A 23,119-nucleotide genomic window follows, 5' to 3' on the forward strand; every position below is an offset into this window, starting at 1 on the left:
GTGAGGCCTCTTCTTTTTGGAGAATCGAGACAGATTCCTCTTGATATCCCACATAATAAAAAGACTCACTTTTAGCCTGGCATTCTTCACATAGATTAGCTTCTATCCATATTTATTTGCTTATGTATTTTTTCCTGTCTCTGAAACATTTTCCCATAGAGTAGATGGCAAAGCCTGTATGTGCTGGGAAGATTAAGGTACAATTTGAACAGCACTTTTTGGTTCATATTTTAATTCCTAATTACCTTGCTTCATAGAACTCCATCCCATCAAGATTCCTGTTGCTCAAGCAGAGCAATGAACAAACTGAAGCTTCAAATATAATTTCAAGCTTCCTTAATCTAGGCTGTGATACTGAAGTTAAGCTACATCCCTAATTTAGTACTCACAAAGACAAACCAGTAGTAGTTAGGTTTTTTGCTTCACTGTAACTGATTTTTCTCAGTTAAATTTCAGGTTTGATTAGCCATTTGGACTCAAAGAAACAGGTAGAAGAAGTTAAAATTTGCTTTTAGAAGATTGGGTAGAGGGCAGAAGAGAACTTTTTTAGAGAGGATTGTAACCATAGGTCTTCTTTAGAAAGAAATTCCACTAAGGGGGAATAAAAGACAAAGAAGGAGATTCTGAAGAACAATTCCCTATACATGAAGCCCCTGTGGGGGACAAAATTGCATTAAAGGAATACTTTAGGTAAACTGGACCTAGGAGAAACTTCTCTTGAAATTTTGAATAGTTCCATCCCAGGATTCTCTATATGAAGCTTGCACCCAATGAAAAAATATCTATTTTGACCAAATGCCATTTAGCCCCATTTTGCTTCTTTTTCTGTCCACTGAACCGTGCTAATCTGTACCCTGCATGTTCTGTCACTTGTCATGCAGCATGCTTAGAAGTCTCCAGCCTTGCTTCAGTCCCCTGGCAGCAAGTCAACCAGTCAGCTGGCAAAGCTGGATAATTACTGCTTAGCCCTAAAGAGCTTAAAGTTTGTTTGCATGGACCTGTGTCCTGGCAATACCAAGGCATTGAACCAGAGGGCAAATTTTCCTTCCCCTGAACAAGTTCTGTAGGGAAGGAACATGGGGGACTTTCAAACAGATGCTAAATGCTGGTTACCAGGAAGGACTACCAGGGACTGAGATATGTGGACTATATTCTGTGATTGATTTGCTGTCATTATAAGGCAAAAGGGACCACTGAGCTTCATCTTTTCCTTCCTTCCTTCCTTCCTTCCTTCCTTCCTTCCTTCCTTCCTTCCTTCCTTCCTTCCTTCCTTCCTTCCTTCCTTCCTTCCTTCCTTCCTTCCTTCCTTCCTTCCGCCACTTCCGCCACTTCCGCCACTTCCGCCACTTCCGCCACTTCCGCCACTTCCTTCCGCCACTTCCTTCTGCCACTTCCTTCCTTCCGCCACTTCCTTCCTTCCTTCCTTCCGCCACTTCCTTCCTTCCGCCACTTCCTTCCTTCTGCCACTTCCTTCCTTCCTTCCGCCACTTCCTTCCTTCCTTCCGCCACTTCCTTCCGCCACTTCCTTCCTTCCTTCCGCCACTTCCTTCCTTCCTTCTGCCACTTCCTTCCTTCTGCCACTTCCTTCCTTCTGCCACTTCCTTCCGCCACTTCCTTCCGCCACTTCCTTCCTTCCTTCCTTCCTTCCTAGAAAAGTGCACATGGTTCCACTGACCTAAAGGGTTTTTTGGGAACTGTCTTTGTGGAAATACTTAAACAACCTGAAAAGCAAGCTGTAGTAGAGACAAGACAAACACAGACATCAGGTTACACATTCTAAGTAAAGCTGGTGTTTTCTTTGTTTATTCAGTGCAATTTGCTCACGATAACTTCTGTCTTTTGAGTTTCTCCTGATTGTCATTGCTGTTTTTCATGGCTGAAGCAGCTTGGCTGGCTCCATGTGGAAGAAATAACAGACAGGTGAGGATGATAAGGAATGCAGTTAAGTAAGACTAAGCCACATTCAGCACTGTTCCTCTTGGCTGGCTGCTCTGTGGTGTCCATGTACAATGTGTAGCATGTGACACTGGAGAACAGCCCACCCTTCATGTCACAGTCATGCCTGAAGTGAGGTGATCCTAGAACCACAGAATGGAAGCCCTAAAGTACTTCCTTACTAAATCATCTTGAAAATGCTGGCAGTGAGGTTATACAATCCTGCTCATGGTCTGAAGCAAAGCATTAAAACAATCTTTAGTATTCTAAGTACCCCCATGTGTCAGTCGTGCTGCTAACTCCAGTAGCACACAAACTGATAAGCACTGGGGTGGTTCAAAGCTGTGTTAAACATGATGGATGAGGAGTAGCAAGACACTCTGGAGTCCAGTGTGAGCATCACCAAAATAATGAGGGGAGTTGCATCCTGCCTCATTATTCAGCACTTGTCTGCAAAAACAAACTTGAACTACTTTAGGACCAGATTTGCTGCTTGATCGCAAAAAACCTGTGGGAGTCTTCTGAGGCAGCCTAAACTGTATGTCCAGAGAAAAACTTACCACTTTGTCAGGGGGATCTCAAGGTGTTTTTCATCCCTATAGACCAGCCCTGCTTCTCTAAATCATTTTGGTTTCACATGGCTGAGTGGCAAACCACTCCGTGGTCTTTCCTGGAGGAACATTGGCCCTGCTGTCAGCCAGGGTAGATGGAAGTATAAGGAGCTTTAAATTGGGATGAGAGAAGTGTAGATGTTCAGGGAGAGGTTTAAGAAATTCTTTAAGCTTTGGGTTTGCAGCAGAAACATAAAGAGATCTTTGGAGGGTTTTTTAAGACTGAGAGGTTGTGGTTTGGTGTGCACCCCCAAACCTTGAGCATTAAGCACCAGAAATACATCGTGCCTAAGCCTCTTAATCCAAATTTATTCTTAGAAAATATTCTACCTATGTCCCCTAAAATGTTACTGGCCACAACTCTGAGGAGATCCAAACTTATTATGTGGCAACAAATGGCACCCAACATCTCAGGGATCTGATTAGTTATTTAGATATGCTTTTTACTTGAAATTTTTATGGGGTTGTAATAACACTTAATATGTGATATTCCAGTGCAAACTTCTCTTACAGCAACAATACCAATCACAGCTTGCAATGTTACTGTGTTTGTCCATTAACAGCACATTTCTTTTTCCTAATTCAGGTGGGGCCTTTTTTGGAAAGCTGTGTATGGGGCAGTTGAATTTTTATGGATAAGCAGTTCCAAAACAAACAAACAAAAAATTTTGAAAATGTGCTAAGGGCAAGTCTGTTCTCTAGTTACTTGATGCACTCCCTTAAATCTGTCTAGCAAAATAGATGGCATCTTAATTTTTTTTTGTTTACTTAGCAAATCCTGCAATGCTGATGTAAACTTTATTCTCTTGGATGGTTAAACTATGGTGGCAGAAACATAAGACTGTAGTGCTTCCATTAATGATGCATGGGAAGGAGTGACAAGCACTTTACTTGGAGAACCTCAGAGGATTTACATACTGAAGCTGGGACATGGATGGAATGTCACTTCCTGATTCCACATTGTTACGAAACCTGCCAAAAAGCCATTGCCCAGCCTCTGACATGTGAGTGTCCTGGGGAAGTGAGCACAGCTGGATACTGGCCCTGTTGAAAGGCCTGGGTTCCCATTTGTTTTTTCATCCTGACCAGCACTCACAGGACAAATAGAGACTGGTGTGCTGGGCACAGTTCCAGATGGTCATTTCAGGGATTCTTTGGGTTTTCTTGGTCCATCTTATCCCAAAAGGGAAATAGCAATGGACATGAAAGATGAATGAAATCTGGCTCCCTGACATCAGGAAAGTGGTCTCCAGCCTGTACTGCCCTGCAGTGCTCACAGTCAGACCTCCTTCTCTCAGGTGCAATCACACAGGTCAGGTCTGGAATTTGCATTGGCCCAGATGTCAGTTGAGACAAAGCCATTGGATACACAGGCATACAGATCTGGAAATGGCATTTGGACTCAGGGTGAGAAATACAGTCAAGTCCTTGAGAAACTAGGCCTTTGTGCATTTTCAGAAGTTACTGAAATTCAAATATTCATTCTTCTCCTTGCCTGGGGAAAGAGAAGGTTCCTCAGGGAGGAAACTGGTCTCATTAGAGAACTTCTCTAGCTGAATATACAAAGTTCCAGCCTCTCCTGGCTGGTGGTCATTGTCCAAGGGAGCCTTTCTCCCCACATCCTTTCCATCTGCTACAAGGATGGTGCCCAGAAAAGCCATTAGCGCTGGTTCGAGCAAGCAGCTAAAGTGGGGTACAGCTCTGCTGCTTATCCCCTTTTCTCCAAATGAGAACTTTACACTTCTTTTCCACTTGATCTTGCTGCAGCTCATCCACCCAGACCACGGGACTTGCCGGGAAAGGGCAAATCAAGATGTGATCCAGCTGTATCCTGATGTCCCTGGAGATTGCTGTTCCTGTCTGATGGGGTTAACATAAACCATTATGGTGTACCCAGTTACCTGGCAGCTGGAGTCCTACCATCCAATTACATGTTAGCTTTTATACACATATTGTTAAAATTTAATTTCGTTTTGCTTGTTTGTTTGTTTAATCTGCCCCCACTATATTATTTCATGAGCTGTGGGCTAAAAGTGTGTTCTGTCATGAAAGTCCTCCTTCACATGAATAGAATACCTTTAGTGATGGTAGGCCTGATTTACAGATAAGAAAGGTGTGGGCATGGAGCAGTGACAAGAAGACAAGAACAAGTCTGCCCTTTGAAAATGGAGTCAGTGGAATGCATACCTATAAGGTGAGCTTCTGAAAGTGATACATGCAGGAGTTCTCAAGGATTTCGGTGCTAAGGTCATTCCATCCATTACCCAACTCCAAGCCTTTTTACAAATTAATATGTAGAACCAACATCTACATAATAAAGCAGTGCACCAAATGTTGATAACTCTTCTCTGAAGTTAGAAAACAAAGGAAAGACTGAACAGGCTGTACTTAAGGCATTGAACTTCCCCCAGGAGGCCTTATTACATACCTGACTGCGCCTGAAACTCTCTGCGATTGTGATCAAAGCATTTTCTAGTTTAGTCTCTGTATTGGATTTGAAAAGGAAGAGAGAGGAAATAGCTCACAGCAAGGATGTTTAACATTGTAGAATCTTAATGTTTTAGATAGAAAAAATGCTAATCCACTGATGGAAGGCAAGTTACTTAGGGCGATGAGACTTCTCCCAGAGAATGCCAATTCAGACACATTCCTTGGAAAGTCAGGACCAGCTGGGACCCTTCTGTCTTTATCTTGAAACAATGAAAAAGAGAACACCACTAACAAGTAAAGTTGTGGTGAACACAAAACCATGTGACCTCCACTACTGAAAGAAGTGTAATTGACCACCACTTGTGTTCCTTGAGCATTGTCCTAGGAGAGTTGTGTGCCCCAAACTTGATCCCAAGACTTGTTTATACCATACACCAGTGCTTATGCATGATGCCCAGACCCAGAGGAAGTAGCAAAGAGGAGTGACATCTGAAATGGTAATTCTGCTTTGGTGCTTAATTACAGGTCTGGGCTAAGCACTCTACTGAAGAATGTGATTTACATATCAAAGGTGCTTCCTGGACTCCTGCATCTATTGTTTTAACAAGTGGGTTTTGTATTATAGCAGGGAGGTCAGAGCCCTGTTTTGGCCATTTAATGACCAGGCCAGAGGTCTGGCCAAGATTCAATTGAAGCAATTTCATCCAATTTGTGAGATTTTCAAGAAGACAAAGGAAAGGTAGGGGCGTTGAGGAAAGAGAAGGGAAGGAAAACTGTTGAACATGTGGTGTATAAATGAGCAGTAGTAATAAAAGAGAAAAAACATAGCCCTTAAAGACAAAAGAAGTGGAACAAAAAAGACACGTAATTCATTTTCCATGCAAATCAAGAATTATAGATTAACTATTCTGTTCTGTTATTGCTAAACTGTAAAGCATGATTTGTATCTATGAGTCCAATAAATTAATTTTACTTAGAATAAAGTTTTTTCACGTTAAAATTAGGACAAAATTATCATTTTGGCTTCTTTATTCTTCCAGTTTTTCTTGCAAAAGCAAAAACTCCCCCGAATGGCAGAATTTCCATCACGTTTTTAGAACCATCTTCATTTTTCCATTGGAAGAGAAACTGACAGGGTGACTGATGAATTGTCACACACCGTGACTTGCACTTAGAGAAACACATGAAAAAGCTGTGAAGCGCAGTGTGAGCAATTTCCTAGGCTACAAAAAAGAACATTGAAACCTTGTGGTGATCCAAAGACTTCTGTCACTGGGAAAGATTAAGGGTTTCAGGAATATTTCAAATGAAGCTCAAATTGTCCATGTCCAGTTTATAGCTCCAGCTTCTTCCCCTGAGCAACTTGTTTATTTTCCTTTCCCCGTGTATTTCAAGAACTAATGGTTCCACATCACTTTGGGGAAAACGAAACATGATCACTTCCTCAAGTAGATCCAGATTTGTTGCTTAATTGATTCATCTTCATTTCAAATTCTCCGTTTATTTTTTGATGTTGCTGTTTAATAAACATGACCATCTATTTCCCTTAAGTGTGGTGCTCTGTAAATCGTCTTTAGAGCTGCTGTATCACAGATTAGTGTAGCATTTTAAGTGTATCAAGAGCTATATATGGAGTAGACTTCATAAGGAGCATATGGTAGGATACTACAATACTGCTAACGGCAATAAAATACTTTTATACAGAACATATAGTATGCTTTCTTTTCAAAGCTGTTAATTTCTGTATGCTTTAATATAGTAGTATAAAAGACACCCTCAATGTTAGATTCAGTGTGGGTTGGGGCATGCCTGGCTGCCCAGCTGGTCTTACAGGGAATTTCCGACTTGTCCAAAATCTTCAGTCCCTCTGACCTTAACAGAGAATAATCCTTACCTCAACAAACAGCAACAATGCTTCCATTAAAAACAAAACACAAAAAAATACTCCAATCCCAGAAAGCATTGAGCATTTCCTCACAGGAAATAAAAAGTGCATATCAGTGTTATGCAGTGTCAAAAGCGAGACACATACTTCAACATCCTCCACATAAGGACAAATAATGGGAAAAGTGCCGTAAAGGGTCAGGCCTTCTAACAAAGTCTGTTCTCTGGCAGCGAGTTAGAAAAGAACAGGGTAAGTAAATCCAAAACTTCCTTTAAATATTATCCTAGGCTTTGAACACTCATACCTCAGAGATTTCTCAGCAGGAGACCCTCGTGAGCAGCCTCAGTCAAGTGCTCTCCCTTGACTTGTTCATGCAAAGTTTTAGCACTTCCAGAATCTTAAAATGGAAAGTTCTGAAAGTTGAATTGCAGGAGGAAAACTACTTTTTTTTTTTTTTTTTTTTTTTAACTCTTAGGATTAATACTGTACATTAAAAAAAAAGAAAAAGTCTTCTGACAATTAATTTTATAAATTCAAATTTTGATAGCAATCATAAATAATGTAACATTGCTCTTGGCTTCTGATAAAATGGGATGCTTCTATCATCTGTAACATTCTTTCTAAAACACATTCAAAAAGCAATTGCTTGATTTTATTTAGCATTTCAACAGCCCATAGAGTGACTTGCAAATTATTTCCAATGGAAAAAAATCCAGACTGTTTTTAAATTGTTTGCACCAAATAACAGAAATCCCACAAAACCTGAGATATAAGTCATTACCTCTCATAAGGTTGCTGTGTATGTTCCTTTCCAGAGAGATATCTGAGACCAATATTAAAGCATTTGCCTAAAATTAGCAATTACTTGTCTTTCAATAAGACAGTTATGCAACTAAAGGCAATTTGGTGAAAAATGTTACACCTCATCAAACATATGCTACCATAAATTTTACATTTTTAGTACAGGAAACTGCTTTATTCATGAGGGTCAAAGGCAACGTCTGCTGAGATGTCTGTTCCACAGAAAGCAGATGATGTCAATGGACGCGATACACTATCCATAAATAGCATTCACTTTGCCTTACTTATTACTTATTGCTAGAGTCCAACAATAGAAAATCAATCTACTTTAGCCTCACCATTACTGGACTCAGTGCAATCAATTTTGTTTCCTTTTGGAATTCCAGAAATCAAGGTTGTGAGTTCATTTTCCTGCTCCACAAACACTTCATATTTTTACACTCATCCTCAGTGAGTGACATGTATGATAACATCAATGTCACCTTCTTTCAGATGCCTTAATAGATTGTGCAGTCAGCACTGGGTTGCATGACTGGGACCAACTCTTGTAAGAATACTTTATTTACTCTCTTCCAGTCCAATTAAAGCAAACAAACAAACAAACAAACCCCCAAAAGACACCGTCAGATTCTGTTTCCTTGGATATTTTCCCAAGAATGCATTCAGGACATGCATGCAAAATTAGTTATCCACAACACACCAAATTGATTTTTTTTTTCAAATTTAACCCTATGCATGTAGGCTTTTCCCAAAGGCTTGACCTCCAGATTCTTCTTTCCTCAGGGCTTTCCAACAGACATAAAGCTTAAGGCAAAGTGTTATTTAGACTCCATGAACTTCCCATGCCTGAGCACTTGACCTCTGATCACCCAGGCTGCTGCTTAGCTGATTTCCCAGCAGACTTGTCCTGTGCCAACTAGAACAGTTCAGGAGTAGGGCACGTTAAATACCATTTCCAATGGGCTCTATGGATAACCCTGCTCCATGTCTGCTCTCTCTAGACTCCCTCAATGCTGTCTCAGCGGGTCTTGCACCCTCAAATACTACATGCTTTCATTTAAGTGACCTAATTTTTATATTTTTTTTTTAAACTGAGGGAAGAAAACTGTGGAAGTGAAACTTTTAAACAAAAGGTAATGAACAGCCACTTTGCAATGCAATGAACTGGATAAAAAACCCTGCAGACATAAGCAAGTTGTGTTTGAAGGCCACAGGATGACAAACAGCACAGGGGAGCTCCAGGGCCCTTTGAGATGTGGTGTTCATTGGCCAATCTGATCTTAAGGGGAATACAGCCCTCAAAATATGGACAGGAGCCAGGCTATGCCTCCAGGCAGGGAGAGAGGCTGTGTCCTGGCCATCTACAGTTTAGCAGAGGCATAGCTAAAATATGCCTGTGATCTTCGTGTGGCTGAGAACCAGACTGAGCTGTATGATAGTGATGCTCTCACCACTTAGAAAGTAAGTAGGTAGGTACAAAAATGGCAAAAGTAGATCTGCTGACTGTTGTAATGTGATACGAAAAGATGATATGGACGCTGCTGCTCTCTAGGTGAATAAAAAGGAGGGTCCTTTATTTTTTGACTTCAACATTTATAGTTTTCTAAAAGTGACAGTGGATTGGAGGGTGATAGTGCTACCTCTCCAATGACACTGGATAGACTAAGAGTCTATTAATTCTCTCTTCTTCCATGAAAGAATGCAAAACATAAGTTGTTTACAGAACTGTGTGTGAGAAAGTTCGTTACAAGAATGCAAACATTAGAAGGCTTAGCAAAGTCTTAGAAAATCAGGGTGACAGCTGACTGAAAAGATATTTTGATAGCTAAAACGTGTGATTCATTTCACAATTCTTGAATGAAGTCTCCTTTGCAAGGACAATGCTTCAAAACTGCTTAGAAAGTGACAAATTTCTGGTATTCTTCAAGTCAATTCAAGTCCAAGTCTGTTTTAAACAACAAGATTCTACGTGAAGTCCCATCTTCTCATCTAAAGTTATTTTGGAAGCTCACTGGGCTCACAGCAGACAATGCTCTATTTGGAATATTGAGGAACCTCCACCCTTCTGGGAATTCCCCGTTCCCAGAATGCTGCTCGTGTAGTGCTCCTTCATTTAGTGCTCCAGACGAAGTGGAAATGAAGGGAAATGGACAATATAAACTCTTGCATGACATTAAAATTAAATGTGTGACTTGTCAAAACCTTTGTTTAACAGGATGAGCACACTTAGCCAGATCCCATATGTGTGTTAATTATAGCAAGAAAGCAAACAAAATGTCAATATTTAAAGCAAATCCTACCAACAGGAAATGGTTATCAAGCTGTGATAAAATGTTTACCAGGAAATGTTTTTACACTATCCAAAACATTTCCTGTCTGTAACCTTTTTTGTGGGAAAAAGAATATCTGTGGTGCTAGAAATAGAATCTTTGCAAGGAATTAAATGGCAGCGCTTATAGAAAATGGTAATAGTCACAGATCTAGCTTCTTTCCTGTTTTCTTCTTTGTACATAGTATGATGTAACTCTGAAAGAAAACTATTTGCAGAAGTTACACGGGCATCACTAAAGTTTGTACTTCACAGATTTAAAGATAATTCAAGCCAAATTTTTAATAGGTAATATCTAAGCAATGTAATCATGGAGGTAGTGGAAAGTTGAGCCTTTGCTTCCTGAGACTGATAGTGAAACAGTATTTCTATTAAAATATGTGGAAAAGATCAAAAGAGATTAATAGGCTGAAAAACAGTACTATTGAAGGCATCAAAAGATGATACTTAAGGGAAAGGGGAGCCAGAGATTATCTGTTGAAATGCTTACTCAAAAATCATGAAGAATTACTGAAAATAGAAGCATGGTAGACAATTCTTCCTAGATTTTTTCAATCAGCCGTATGACATCTAACTTGTAGTCTGTTATTCCATTCTTAAAATAGTCCATCCTCCCAAAAAAGAACAGTGAACTTTAAAGGCTTTTTAAAGGGAATTCAGCCACTAAATCTGCTTGAGTATTAGGAAAAATTATTAGGTTATTGTGAAATAATCTTTTTATTAATCAACACCTAAAATAAAAAAGACATTTTGCTTTGATTAAAAACTGTTATTTGTTCCTACTTTAACTGCAGATTCTATACCTCTTATATATTGCTTTTTTTTCCCCCTGTACATGGAAAATGCAAGTACAATGGAACTTGTACAATGGAACTAATGATAAAATCCTAAAAGTGGAAAGAACTTCAACAGGTCATCTGATCAATTTTCATGAACTGAATTAGGATCAACAAAAGTTACTTTAATTTTGATCTACAATCTCAAATCATGGAAACTAGAACTTCACTGGGCAATCAGTTCCCAACTTCCTTATTCTCACTGCAACAGCAGTTTTCCCTATTGCCAAAGCTGAATCTCCTTTGCTTCAATATTTTTCCTGATTTTTCCTGATCCTGACGCAGTGATCAAAAATTTTCCTTGCTCTTTGCAGTAGTATTTTCTCATAACCTGGCAATGTTTCTTTTCTGCCTTAAGATACTATTTTTGGACATCCCAGTATGAGGTTTACCTGTTTTGATGTGATGCTACTGTACAAGCTAAAATTGGACTGCCTTGCAGTGCACCATCAGTCCTTCCTGGCTTCATGTCAAACAGAAATGGAATGAGCATCATCCTAGTCATTAATTGAAATATTGGAAGGATCTACAAGCTGCTTGTTAGATGAGACAGGCACATATTAGAACCATACAATCACAGAATAGTTTTGGGTTGGAAGGGACCTTTAAAGGTCATCTGGACTAACTCCCCTGCAATGAGCATTCCTTTCCATTCCAATTCCTTTTCATTCATTGCTGCTGATTTCTAAATTTGGCATCACATTTAGGAAAGAAGAAAAACAACCCAGGGATAGTTCAAATGAAAGGACGAAAATGAGACAGGAGTTCAACAAATGGCATGTAAGGAAAGGCAGAAATAACTGGATCAGGTTTTTACTTGAAGGCATAAATAATGGAGGCCACTTTCCACTTTCACTGTCAGAAATTTGTGCACCATTTCTCATTTGAACTCTTGCGGCTTTAATATATCTCCACTGCTTTTTATTATGGCTTTTTCTTTTCCATTAAATTAAAATGCCACTCAGTACCTAATATTTTCTCATTGTAAGGAAGCTATAAACAGCAATTACCTTTAAACTCTTTCCAGTAAGCTAAACAAACAATCCCTTTAGCTATGTCTTATTTTCAAGCCATTGATCATCTTCATGCAGTCTATCCCACTTCCAATGTCCCTACCCAAATGTATAGTAGCATTATTTGCAGCATCCTAATAACTAGCCTAAAATACTAATTACTGGATGCAAATTACCTTTCAATTACTGTTGATTCCTATCTTGGCACATTCATGAATGAAATTAGCCTTTTTCCCTTCTACATCCTCTGGCATTCAGCTGTTGTTCACTGAACTCAATCCTTTAGCTAAATGTTTCAGAATGCAGTTTGTCTGCTTGTAGATCCACATCTCTTTCTTGTAGATTTAGGGACATTCCCACATCAAAATGCATTTTGTTTCAGAGGATCAAATCCAGAACCTGTGCCACTGCTTCTAAGTGAGACCTTCAGCCTAACACAGTACACAGCACTGCCGTGAGTCACACCGAGCATAACTCCTAGAAAAATACCCAATATTGTTTTAAAGTATGCCCTGTAGAATTGATACACACAATTGTTTTAGGGGACCATTACTATTTGCTTCACTGCCAATCCAAATACTACTAGCTTCAGCTTCCAGCCTAAACCATTCTTTGATTCCGTGCACTGGGCAGCACATCAGGGAAGAGCACTGGTAGTCAGCACGGTGCCGCCAGCACTCCATGTATGATATAGGTGAAGAATGGGATGAAAGGCATGTGCAGCCCATAGACTGAGACTGCCATGCAACAGAGCCAAGTATGGAGAACATACAAGTATGGAACCTCGGCTTCTTTGGTAATTCTTAGGACAGGGTTTTTGCAACTTTAGGTACTTACACAAACCTCATTTTTGGACAGTCAAAGGCTTGCATCTAGTACATCAATCTTTAAAATGTCAAAATATTCTTATGAAGCTGTCATTCCCACAAGAAAAACTGAGACTTTCCCTAGGTCATAAAGGAATTTTTTTTTTATGGGAGTTCCTTAGCTTCACAGCAAACTTTCTCCTTCTGGATAAGGTTTCCACTGCAATAATGTAACAATATCATTGGGTATGGCAGCAAGGGTCTTTGAGTATTTCCCACAGCAAAACAACAGGCAATTGTCACACTCAAGGTAAGAGACACAGCCAGGCATAACAGCCAGGTTGTTGCTTTTAGGAAAACTTACCAAGTGTATCTTCTTTGGGGGTGCTTAATTTTAAACATAAGCTATAGGAGATACAGAATACTTCATTATCTCCTCACTTCCTTTGGGACAAAAATGTAAATGATTGCAGGTTGGAACAGCATAGCAATATTTGACATTCCCCTTTGACCATGTGTCTCCCAGTGTGTGGCTGACGCGTGTATTTTGGCCCAGGCGACAGCCTGGAAGGGGCTGCCCAGGGACCTGCTGGAGCCACCGTCCCGGGAAGTGCTAAGGAAAGACTGGATGAGGAACTCAGTGCCCCGGTCTAGCTGTCACGGCGGTGGCGGGTCACAGGTTGGGCTCAGGACCTCAAAGGTCTTTTCCAAGCTCATTGATTCTGTGACTCGGGGGCGGGAAGGGGTGGTGTCTCCCGCGACGCCGAGCTCGCTCTGGGCACGGCTGTTCCCAAAGCAGCCATGTCATCCCGGGGGCCAGGCCCTGCGAGAGCTCCCGCCTCTCCCGCAGCTCTCCCCGGCACCCAGCACTGCCCCTCTACCCCGCGGGCTCCGAGGACAGCGGCCGCCGCTCTCCAGGCGCCTGCTGCAGTGGGTGGATCCTGGGAGGTGCCAGCCGCTTCCCTCCCCTTCCCCTCTCCCTGCGGGCTCGGCGGTGAGGAGGCGCCCGAGCGCGGCAGCATCTTCCCTTGGCTCGCCGGGGCGGGGGGAGGAGCCGCCGCCGCCGCCTCGGAGAAGGAAGGTAAGCAGCGGAGCACGGGGGTGGGAAGGGGAGGGAAGGGGCTTGGCTCCCCCCCTTCCCTGAGCTTCCCCTCCCTGGGCGGCCGGCGGTGGGGAGCGGGGCCGGGGCAGGGCGCGGCCGCCTGTGCTGCGTGTGCTGGGCCGGGCTGGGGCTGCGCTCCGCGGGGCCTCGTCTCGCAGGCACCCGGTCTGTAAATGGCCGATGACGGGGATGGCGGTGTGTCTGTCTGTGCGGCTGTGAGTCTGTCTGCGTGTGCTCCGCTCCCGTCAGGAGTGCCGTCTGTGTGGTGCTGCTGCGCGCTGCCCGCAGGTGCGCAGAGGTGTGGTGGTGGTGGTGGTGGCACTGCAGGCGAGCTGAGCTTGGCGGCCCGGTTATGGGTTTAAGGAAAAGAAGGGATACTTTGGAATCCAGTCACCGTTTGTTGATTGTGTGGGAGATGGGAGGATTTCGTGGCGTTTCCTTGGGCAAGTGAAATTGCTAATATCAGGCGCAGTCAGCAAAGAGGTTTACTGAGGTTGCAGATGGGGTGAGGTCTGCAGGAGTGATGCTTGGGCGCCATCAGAAACTATTTGGGCTGATGAACCGATGTGCTTTCCAGTACATGAAGGGAACTTACAGGAAAGATGGGGCAAGGCTGTTTACAAGAGAATGTAGTGAGAGGACAAGGGGGAACAGGTTCAAATTGAAAGGGAGTGCATTTAGCTTAGATGTTAGGAAAAAATCTTCACTCTGGTTGGTGGGATATTGGAACAGGTTGCCCAGAGAGCTGTGGATGCCCCATCGCTGGAGGTGTTCAAGGCCAGTTTGGATGGGGCTCTGAGCAGCCTGGTCCAGTGGAAGGTGTCCCTGCCCATGACAAGCGTTGGAACAAAATTATGTGTGTGGTCCCTTCCAAGCCAAATCATTCTATGATTCCATGTTGGAGGATGTGAAAGCAAACACGGGGTAAAGGAAACGTTTAGAAGTAATCGTGCTGGTCAGTGTTGATAGAAGAGATAATACCATTCAGATATAGGAAATAAACGTGACAGAATTATGTAGGATGTGAATGATGTGATGGACTGTAAAATAGCAGGAAGAGACTGTGGATAAAGAAAAACAGTCAAGCGTATCATTGCTTTGAGACAAGAAAATTATAAGAGCTTTTGATGGTGTCTGCTATCAACCACAGGAGTTGGATTTGTGTAAGAATATTGCTTACTGGGAGATACTGTCAGGAATTTTGTCACAGATGGATTTATTTCTTAGACTGTAGAATCACAGAGTGGTGTGTATTGGAAGGGACCTTAAAGATCATCTGGTTCCAGCCTCCCTGCCATGGGCAGGAATACCATTCACTAGACCAGGTTGCCCCTGGCCCCATCCAGTGGCCTCGGACACTGCCAGGGATGAGGCATCCACACCTTTTCTTAGCAAACTGTTAGTGCCCTCACCACCATCTGAATAAAGAATTTCTTCCTGGGATCTGATCTGATTCTGTCCTCTTGCAGTTTAAATCCATTCTCCCTTGTTCAATCACTATCTGCCTGTTTAAAAAGTTACCCTCCATCCTTTTTATAAGCCTCCTTTAAGTACTGAAAGGCCACAGCGAGGTCTCCCTGGAGCCTCTTCTTCTCCAGGCTGAGGAGCCAAGCGATGCAGATGATGGCATCATTTAGACACATAGTGATCCAGATGATCTTACACACGGCTGCTGTAAGCTTGCCCAGTAAGCACTGAATTGCCTTAGACTTGCTCTCAGGTAAGCAGTGTGAAAATTCTGGAAAAGGGTGGTTCGTTAATCAGCTTGTGATCTTGGATCACATTTTAAATTAGATTAAATAAATAGAAATAAAATAGGTGACTAAACAGGTTTGAAATTCTTCATTTTTGAAACTTGGAAAAATCAAGAGGGTTAATTAGTGATGTTGTTTGTACAGGAGTCCTGAGGGCCCTAGAAAGAAAAGAGGGTATAAAGCTGTTTTATGCTGAAGGTAGAATCCATCTGGAATTTATGTCCAAAAAATTTTTAAGAAGGTTGTTGAAAACAGCTTCTAACCATCAAAAAGGATTTTAGGAATAAAGACTAGAAAAAGGGTAGTTAAGCAAAGTGAAGAGGTAAAGTACCAGTTCAACAGTAAGAATTGCAAAAGAATAGCAAAAGTAATTCTGAGTTAGTTACAGACAATTGTTTTTGTAAGTTTCTTTAATCATGTAAGTGAAAACAGTAATAGAAGTAAGACCACTGAGTGATCAATTTGAGGTAAAATGGCCTTGGCATCATGATGCGTATCATCTGTTGCAGTGTGGAGGAGGCTACTGCAGTGGATATACTTAATGTTAGATGCTCCAACTTTTGCCTTGAAAGAATAACATTTTGTCTCTTAATTATTTTTTAAGGGTTGAGAAACCTCTGTTTGTTGTGTCTGATGCTGTTATGCTCTTGCCACGTAATGTCCAGTAGTTCCAGTATCAGAAGACTGGAACAGTACATTTGGGTATTTAACAGTATCATTTATTGGTAGAGGAAGTGGAGTAACTTTCCTTCCTCATGCACATTCTATTTTCTGTTTTTTCTCTCTCCTATAACATGCAGTATCTTCTTAGGCAGACAGCATTAAGAGAATTAATAAAATGAATAAAATTCTTAGCTCCAGTTGATGGATTTACCTAGGTAAATTCTGGCTTTGTCAGGTGTAGGTACGTGTAGGTACAATGCCACCTGACATCTGAAGCTGGTACATGGTTTATCCTGAACAACTGACCTGTTGGTCCTTCTTAAGTTCTTAAAGCTTTAATATTTTCTGTACTGCAGTTCCTTAACCTTATTTTTTAGAAAAAAAAAAAAAAAGGCTATTTATTTTGCATATTTACTGCATTATTCTGGGTGGTTTTTGTCTGTTGCATGGTCAATATTTTTAAGAAAGTTTTTTTTTTCTTAAACTGAATCTTTGGATTAATTTTGTTTCCCTAAAGCTGGTTCCTTGACCTCTCATATTGGAAGCTCAAAATCAAGATAAGTTATCAATTCTACCAAATCAGTTGCATAGTAAATGAAGTTTTATGTAGAATATAAAGTAGGCAAGAGCCAACAGTTGCATCAGTTGTATTTTATTATGTTTGTGTTTCTGTATGGAATACAGGAACTGAAGTGTATTTTGAGTTTGGGTAACAATTCAGCAAAAAGAAGGAACTTTTCAAGTTAATTTTCTGATAATCTTGGGTTAGCCATATCAAAATTGTGAACAGATGTTTTTCTTTAGCACCTCAGGTTAGATTTAGGTTACATTAGGTTAGATTTTGATACAGGAATGGCATCTTGTTCCCAAGAGACTGGAATTCCCAAAAGGTTTGCTTATTTTAACACATCTCAGGGTCTAGAGATAATGCTCATTATGTTTTTTTCCTTTTCCTCAAGTCACTTTTTATGTGAAAGTGACTCCAGCATCTTCCTATAATACTTTTTAGCACTTAAAATAGTTCCATGATCAGAAACACTTGTCTTCAAAAGATACTTTTGCATGTGTAGAAGGAAGTGTAAATACTTTTAAGTGAAAATGTGTTTTGATTGACATTTTCTTATCAGGCTTTTTAGCTGCTGACTTTGACATTTCAGTAAGTCCACTGGAGCTTAATTTTTAGTAAATACTACTGTTTTCTTGTCTTTGTATTTCTGTCTTTTATTTGTTTGTTATATAGCTTCTCTTTCTTAGTAGTTGCCAGCTTCTTTCTTCAAATATTCTTCTTTTAAAGTCAAGTAGGTAGCTAGCCAAAGGCATGGGATTATTTTTTCCAGATTGACTCTAGGGTTTGTAGAATGAGAAAAGAATTTGGGATTATTTTTTAATTTCTGATTTCTGCTTTAAATATTTTCTTTCTGGTGGGTGATGATGATTTTTTCCAGTTGCTTCCTCTCTTGTTGCTGGCTGGTCGAGAGTCCACCATTCTACATCAACGATCGTGATAGACATTTCTAAAGGGGAAAAAGTAACTGGAATAGGAATGAGGAAAATAAATAGACGTAATAGGAGCACTTGTCTTACCATCACTTAGTATATGGATTTTGCATGTGAACCTCTGGAAACTTCAGTGGGGTCGTGCTGGATGTCCATTCCTGGAGCCAACAGGTGGAGCTGGATGTCATGCCAATAGACAGGTGGTGTCTGACAAGATGCTTGGCTGAAGTTTTGCTTCTGGAGATGGAGTCAATAAAGAGTTTCTTGGATATAGCCTCTAAACTGTGTGTTGATTTGCTTGTCTATTGAGTAGGCATACAGTGGAACTTGCATCAGGAGCAAAGAATTCACAGTCTGGTGTCATGGAGCAAGAAAGGAAGGAGAGAAGATTATATTTTAGTTGGAGTTTGAAATTTTCCAAACAACCACTCACTGTTTGTCATGGTCTGCAAATTCTTGATAATGGAAAATCCCACATCAGTGGAAGAATGAATGATAAACTGAGTTCTGTCAATTTATTGTCAGCACTGGCATTTCACTGTACATGAAGAAAGAAGGTAATTTTGGAAATAGTCTTCCTAGAAAGGAATGTGACCTGTTCAATGAGTGCATGTTGGCAGTATTGGTGATCTGATCTCCTCTGCAAAATTGCTTGGACAAGTTAGCAGCATCTAATGACTACTCTGGTAGGAAACTGCTGAGAAATCAGGAATATCAGAGAAGGTTAGGTTCCTTTTAGAAAAGTCTTATGAAATCCCTTTTCTCTGTAACTTTTGCTTTTTAATCTTTCCTAAGCCTGTGGTTAGAGTCCTTGGGGAAGAAGCTGCAAACAGACCTTTGAATCAGCAGATGAGGTTCATAAATGCTTAAGTGGGAGGAAATACTAAGTGGAGTTCTGAAAATTTTTGTTCACTTGCCAAGTTCCTAGAGAGAGAATCTGCAAGAATGTTTACATTCAGATGAGTCAGTGAAGCTGTTTAAATATTTAGGGTTAAATGGTTTTGGACTACTAATGAAGCTTGGCTACCAGATTTAGTATTTATGTTCCTTAACTCAGTCATACGTGTACTGCAGAAACATGTGTGTCTCACCCAAAGACCTATCTGGGATGGACCAAAATGAGGGTTGAAGCTTCCAGTTTCCAAGATCTAAACTCAGACTGCCAGAGTATGCTGTCCAGATTCTTAATTGTACTTGGATTCCAGATAAGAGATTTGTGGAAGTTTAATATAAATATTTTTATATCAAAAGGCTGTGCACATCCTCAAGAAATGGATGTTTACAATAATGATGTTTTCTCCTTTAGATTTGCACTTCAGATTTTTTTGAGGAAGTACAGATAGTGAAAATTATATGAAGTTTTCAGTCATGAGAAATATTTCTGGCTTACCTTTTTACTTTCTAAAATAAGTATTGCATTCTTTTTAAATCTAGTGGCTAGCTATTTTAAAGTAATGGGTTTTAGCAGTTGTGCACATATTACAAGATTTAGTAGATAAACAATCCCAACTTGTCTGAAATAGCTGGGGTATGTTTTTCTCCTGTATCTGATTTACTCAAATATACAGGTTTTTGTCTTTTCATTTTTGATAAAAATACTGTTTTTTCTTTGCTTGACTGCCTTCACAATGGTTACTTTTCTGGAGGAAAATTCGTGCAAGTAGCCAAATATGAATCATTGCTAATATTTTAAAGGTATATGGATAAGAATGGTTCTTAAACAGGCTTATTTTTTATTCTGTCATTATTTTTGGGATCCCCAGGTGGATATATACTCCTAAATCAATTACAGGTTTTTAGAAAGAACAACTTTGCAGATAGAGATATGTGGCACTCAGTATGTACTTTTATTAGAAGACATGAATTTGAATAAAAGAATAAACTGGAATAATTTGCGTCACCCCGTGTACTCCCGTGGGGTTGCTCAGAAATAAGATGTCTGTGTTTGCAGAGCAAACTGAAAATGGAGTTGCAGGGTAATTTTCTCATAGTTATACAGAAGAAAAAACATGTTCTAAAGAGTCTGAAAAGTAATGAAGTGGAGCACTTTTTGTTAATTAACTGAGGTGGTTAGGTCCTAATGTATCTTTATGCTAACAAATCAACTGCTTTTAAGTGAAACTGTGCTTTTGTCTGAACAGGTGCAATTGAAGTAAAAGACTGAGACCTGAAGAATCATGGGTATCAGTTTTGTATCAAATGGCTTGAGGAAGGAAACATGGAATTCTGCATTTGTTTGAGCTAGAAAATTCAGTAATTATTCTGTTGGGATCTGAGTGTAGGCTAAAGATGGTCAAGAAGTGGGTAACATATGTCAGCATTGCTAGGGAGTGCTGGAAATTGGTGCTGCAAAATATTGGGTAGCCTTGATAGTCAGTTTCATCGTAGGACTGCTGACACACTTGAAATTAAATGTTTCAGGACAGTTCAGTAGTACAGGCAAAGGCCTTGATTAGGGGAGTTGTTTCTACTTTGAATAATGTCCACAAAATCAACTGTTGCATTCTTGTTTTTTGAACAAGTATATTGAAGAAAATAAGCGATTGCTTAACTGCAAGAACTCAGCAAGTTCCCCCATTTCCACCAAGGTGTAAAGCTTGGTAAAAGGCTGTGTGTGCTTATTCAGGGCTCTGCTCAGCTCCACAGGCAGACCTGTCTGGTGCCGTTTAGTTCTTTGCTGCTGCTCCAGCTTGGCATGGATGTGTGGCTATCCCGTGGGTCCTGTATCATATCTGCCAGCACTGTTTGGTGTCAGGGATCCCCAAGGTCATCTCAGATACCAGTAGGTGCTGATGTGTAGGTGAGTGAGTCAGCCCTTCAGTCTATTCTAGCTGAAGGGGAATATAATTTGGCTTCTAGTTGTTTCAGTTTGGTTGTGTGTTTGAGCCTTAAGCTCAAAGTCACTGTGGACTTTCACACATGAGCTGAATTCTTCATGTAATGTCTCAAACTAGGTAAATAAAATACACTCTGTGTGTGTATAGATCTGTGGGTTTTGTTGAAGCTTAAGCTTAACAGTTGTGCATATTCAGTATGGTTGAGCTGCAGCAGTTGTTCAGCTTTTTATTTGTTTCAAGAAAATAATTTTTGTTTGTTTATTCAGTAGATTACACGATGAATCATTAACATTTATCATACTTAAGTCATACTAAATTAATATATTTTGTGTAGTTGGATTAGGTCTTATGGCATGAAGTCTTACATAAGAGATGTGTTTAGTAGTAAGTTAAGTGGTTTTATGCAGTTACATTTGATACTTGTTTTAATGTGGTATTAGTCTGAAAATTATTTCATTGAAATGGTAGCTGGTTTGTTGGATGTTATTCTGCCTGTAGTCAGAATTTTACAGACGTGTGATTTTATGGGAGAAGTAAACAGATTTTAGCTATGTCTGAACCAATGTACCTCAAAGAAAGTTATGTGTACAATTTTCATCACTGTTCAGTGAAAGAAGCTTGTACAGCTTCAGAGCTGCTTCTCATTTTTGTAGTTTTACTGAAAACAGAGTTGCATGGCTTTATGTTAGGAAATAATTTTAGGATAGTAGAGTTGTGTATATTTGTGAAGAAACATGTGGTCTGAAGGTCTGTTTTTATTGATAATGTATGTCATAGAAATTATACAGGTAATTTACAGGGCTGACAATACTTTCTAAAGCAGAATGAATTTTTTAGCAGCTCTCAGTAAACCTGAAAAGACACAAATGTTTTTCTAGCATTGGTTTCAGAGTGGAACTGGAATAATTTTGAAGACTTAAGCCAGAAATTGAATTCTCTGAGCAGTGTGCTTTTTCTTTGCTGAAAGAAATGTCTTGAAGCATTATGTCAGCAAGGTTCTCAATTTATTTTTACTGCAATGAAAAGACATTGGAGTATGGTGCTCATAAAACGTCTTTCTTTCCAATCACAGTCTGATTAATTTTCCTATTTGTTTTAAAAAGATGTTTTGTCCAAGAATTAATATTCTAGGTAAGAATACAGAAGAGCAGAGTTTGCCTAACTGATCATTGTATAGTTGTATGTAAAAGCAAAACTGACAGCTTTGCATTTCTTGTTTTCTTACCCCACAGAAGAAGATAATATTAAGCCAGAACTAAGTGTGCACAGTTTCAGAAAGTATTGTTGCAGCATGATATGATGATTTTAACCACAGTTCTCTCTCTGCAGGGGGACACAAGCACAAATCCATATGGAGGATGAACCTCCTCCTCAAGGAGTCAGTGCCAAGGTCAGAGTGTTGATTTGTATTGGGAATTCTGTACTGCTCTGCTCAAAAGGTTTCATTTAGCAGTAGCTTAGTACATGCAAGTACTTTTCAAGGTAGACAGAGAACAAAAGCTATGGTTAGAAGAAATGATACTAGCTGAAGAAATCTTGCCTAAGACATCCGTAAAATATAAGAAGAACAATATGTTCATATAACATCTGAGATTCATGTCTGTCTGCCTTTCATGACTTTGTGCAGTATGAGGGAACTGATCACTTATGGGATATAAATTTTGGTAGGTTAATATTTGAAGTTGGTTTTCATATTTTTGAAACAAAATATAGTGCGGAACTCTATATTTTGGGGAGAAAAAGGAAGAAAGTCTTGAAAAGTAGTGTAACTAATAATTCCAGAGACAGGGTTTAGATTATGGATTTTTTTGTCTGATAAAGTTTTGGTTTTCTTTTTTTTTTTAATCAGTATCAAGTATTTCCTTGGGTGCTTTTTATAAGAGTAGTTGGGGATTTCTTTTCTTTCAGTATATTATTTTAGTGTTGAGAAATGCTACAGTTTGGGTTTTTTTTTTTAACCTGTTTATTATAAGGGTACAACATAAGTGCTTTGTGGAACAAAACCAGCTTTTCTTTATAAGATTAATGGGTTCTGACCCACTGAGCACTTGGAATTTAGGGCCCACATTATAAAGAAATGGATATCTTATTCCAATAAAAGAATCTGTAAAATTGAAGGACATCCTGACTGTCCTTTTGAATTTCAGGCTTCTTCAGTATTGTGCAAAAGTGGGATGCAGTTTTGTTGATGCACTTGGAGGAATAGTCTGTGATGCTTTCAGTATTTATTATCATATCTTAGGAGGGCCTAAAAATCTCTGTAGAATGAATGGTAACCTCTTGACATAAAAGAAATTACTCTGCAAGTAGCAGATGAACCAAGACTGATTCCATATGGATTCTGGTCCTTCGTCCCTGATAACCCTGCTACGTGTCACAGGGAACAGCATCTGCTAGGATTAGCTTGGACCTACTTGCTCACTGACTTATTTCATAACATAATGTCTGTTTGTCCAGCTGCCTCCTGCCAAGCTGATTGTGTCAGCAAAATCTTACTTCCCTTTCACTTGCAAATTTGGCTGAAGTTGGTCAGTTATTTGCTGCAAGGACATGAGGAAAGAACTGGTGTGATCAAAACCGCAACTTTTTTTCCTGTGAAGATGGCCAATCCTTCTTTCCC

The 23,119-nt window shown here is 40.0% G+C and overlaps 1 protein-coding gene across 4 annotated transcripts in view; it reads left to right on the top strand.

The window, feature by feature from the left end:
• The first annotated feature begins 13,424 nt into the window (after positions 1-13,424).
• Positions 13,425-23,119, top strand: part of LOC119702398 (RCC1 and BTB domain-containing protein 2) — a 32,815-nt gene continuing 23,120 nt past the window's right edge. The window contains exons 1-2 of one of the 4 annotated variants that reach the window (XM_038140556.1): positions 13,425-13,727; positions 21,829-21,889. In XM_038140556.1, coding sequence (XP_037996484.1) covers positions 21,851-21,889 — 39 coding nt within the window. In that variant the 5' untranslated portion in view covers positions 13,425-13,727; positions 21,829-21,850. The other 3 variants (XM_038140730.1, XM_038140644.1, XM_038140462.1) reach the window with 3 other exon arrangements.

Source organism: Motacilla alba, chromosome 1, assembly GCF_015832195.1.
Source record: "Motacilla alba alba isolate MOTALB_02 chromosome 1, Motacilla_alba_V1.0_pri, whole genome shotgun sequence".
Taxonomy (NCBI): domain Eukaryota; kingdom Metazoa; phylum Chordata; class Aves; order Passeriformes; family Motacillidae; genus Motacilla; species Motacilla alba.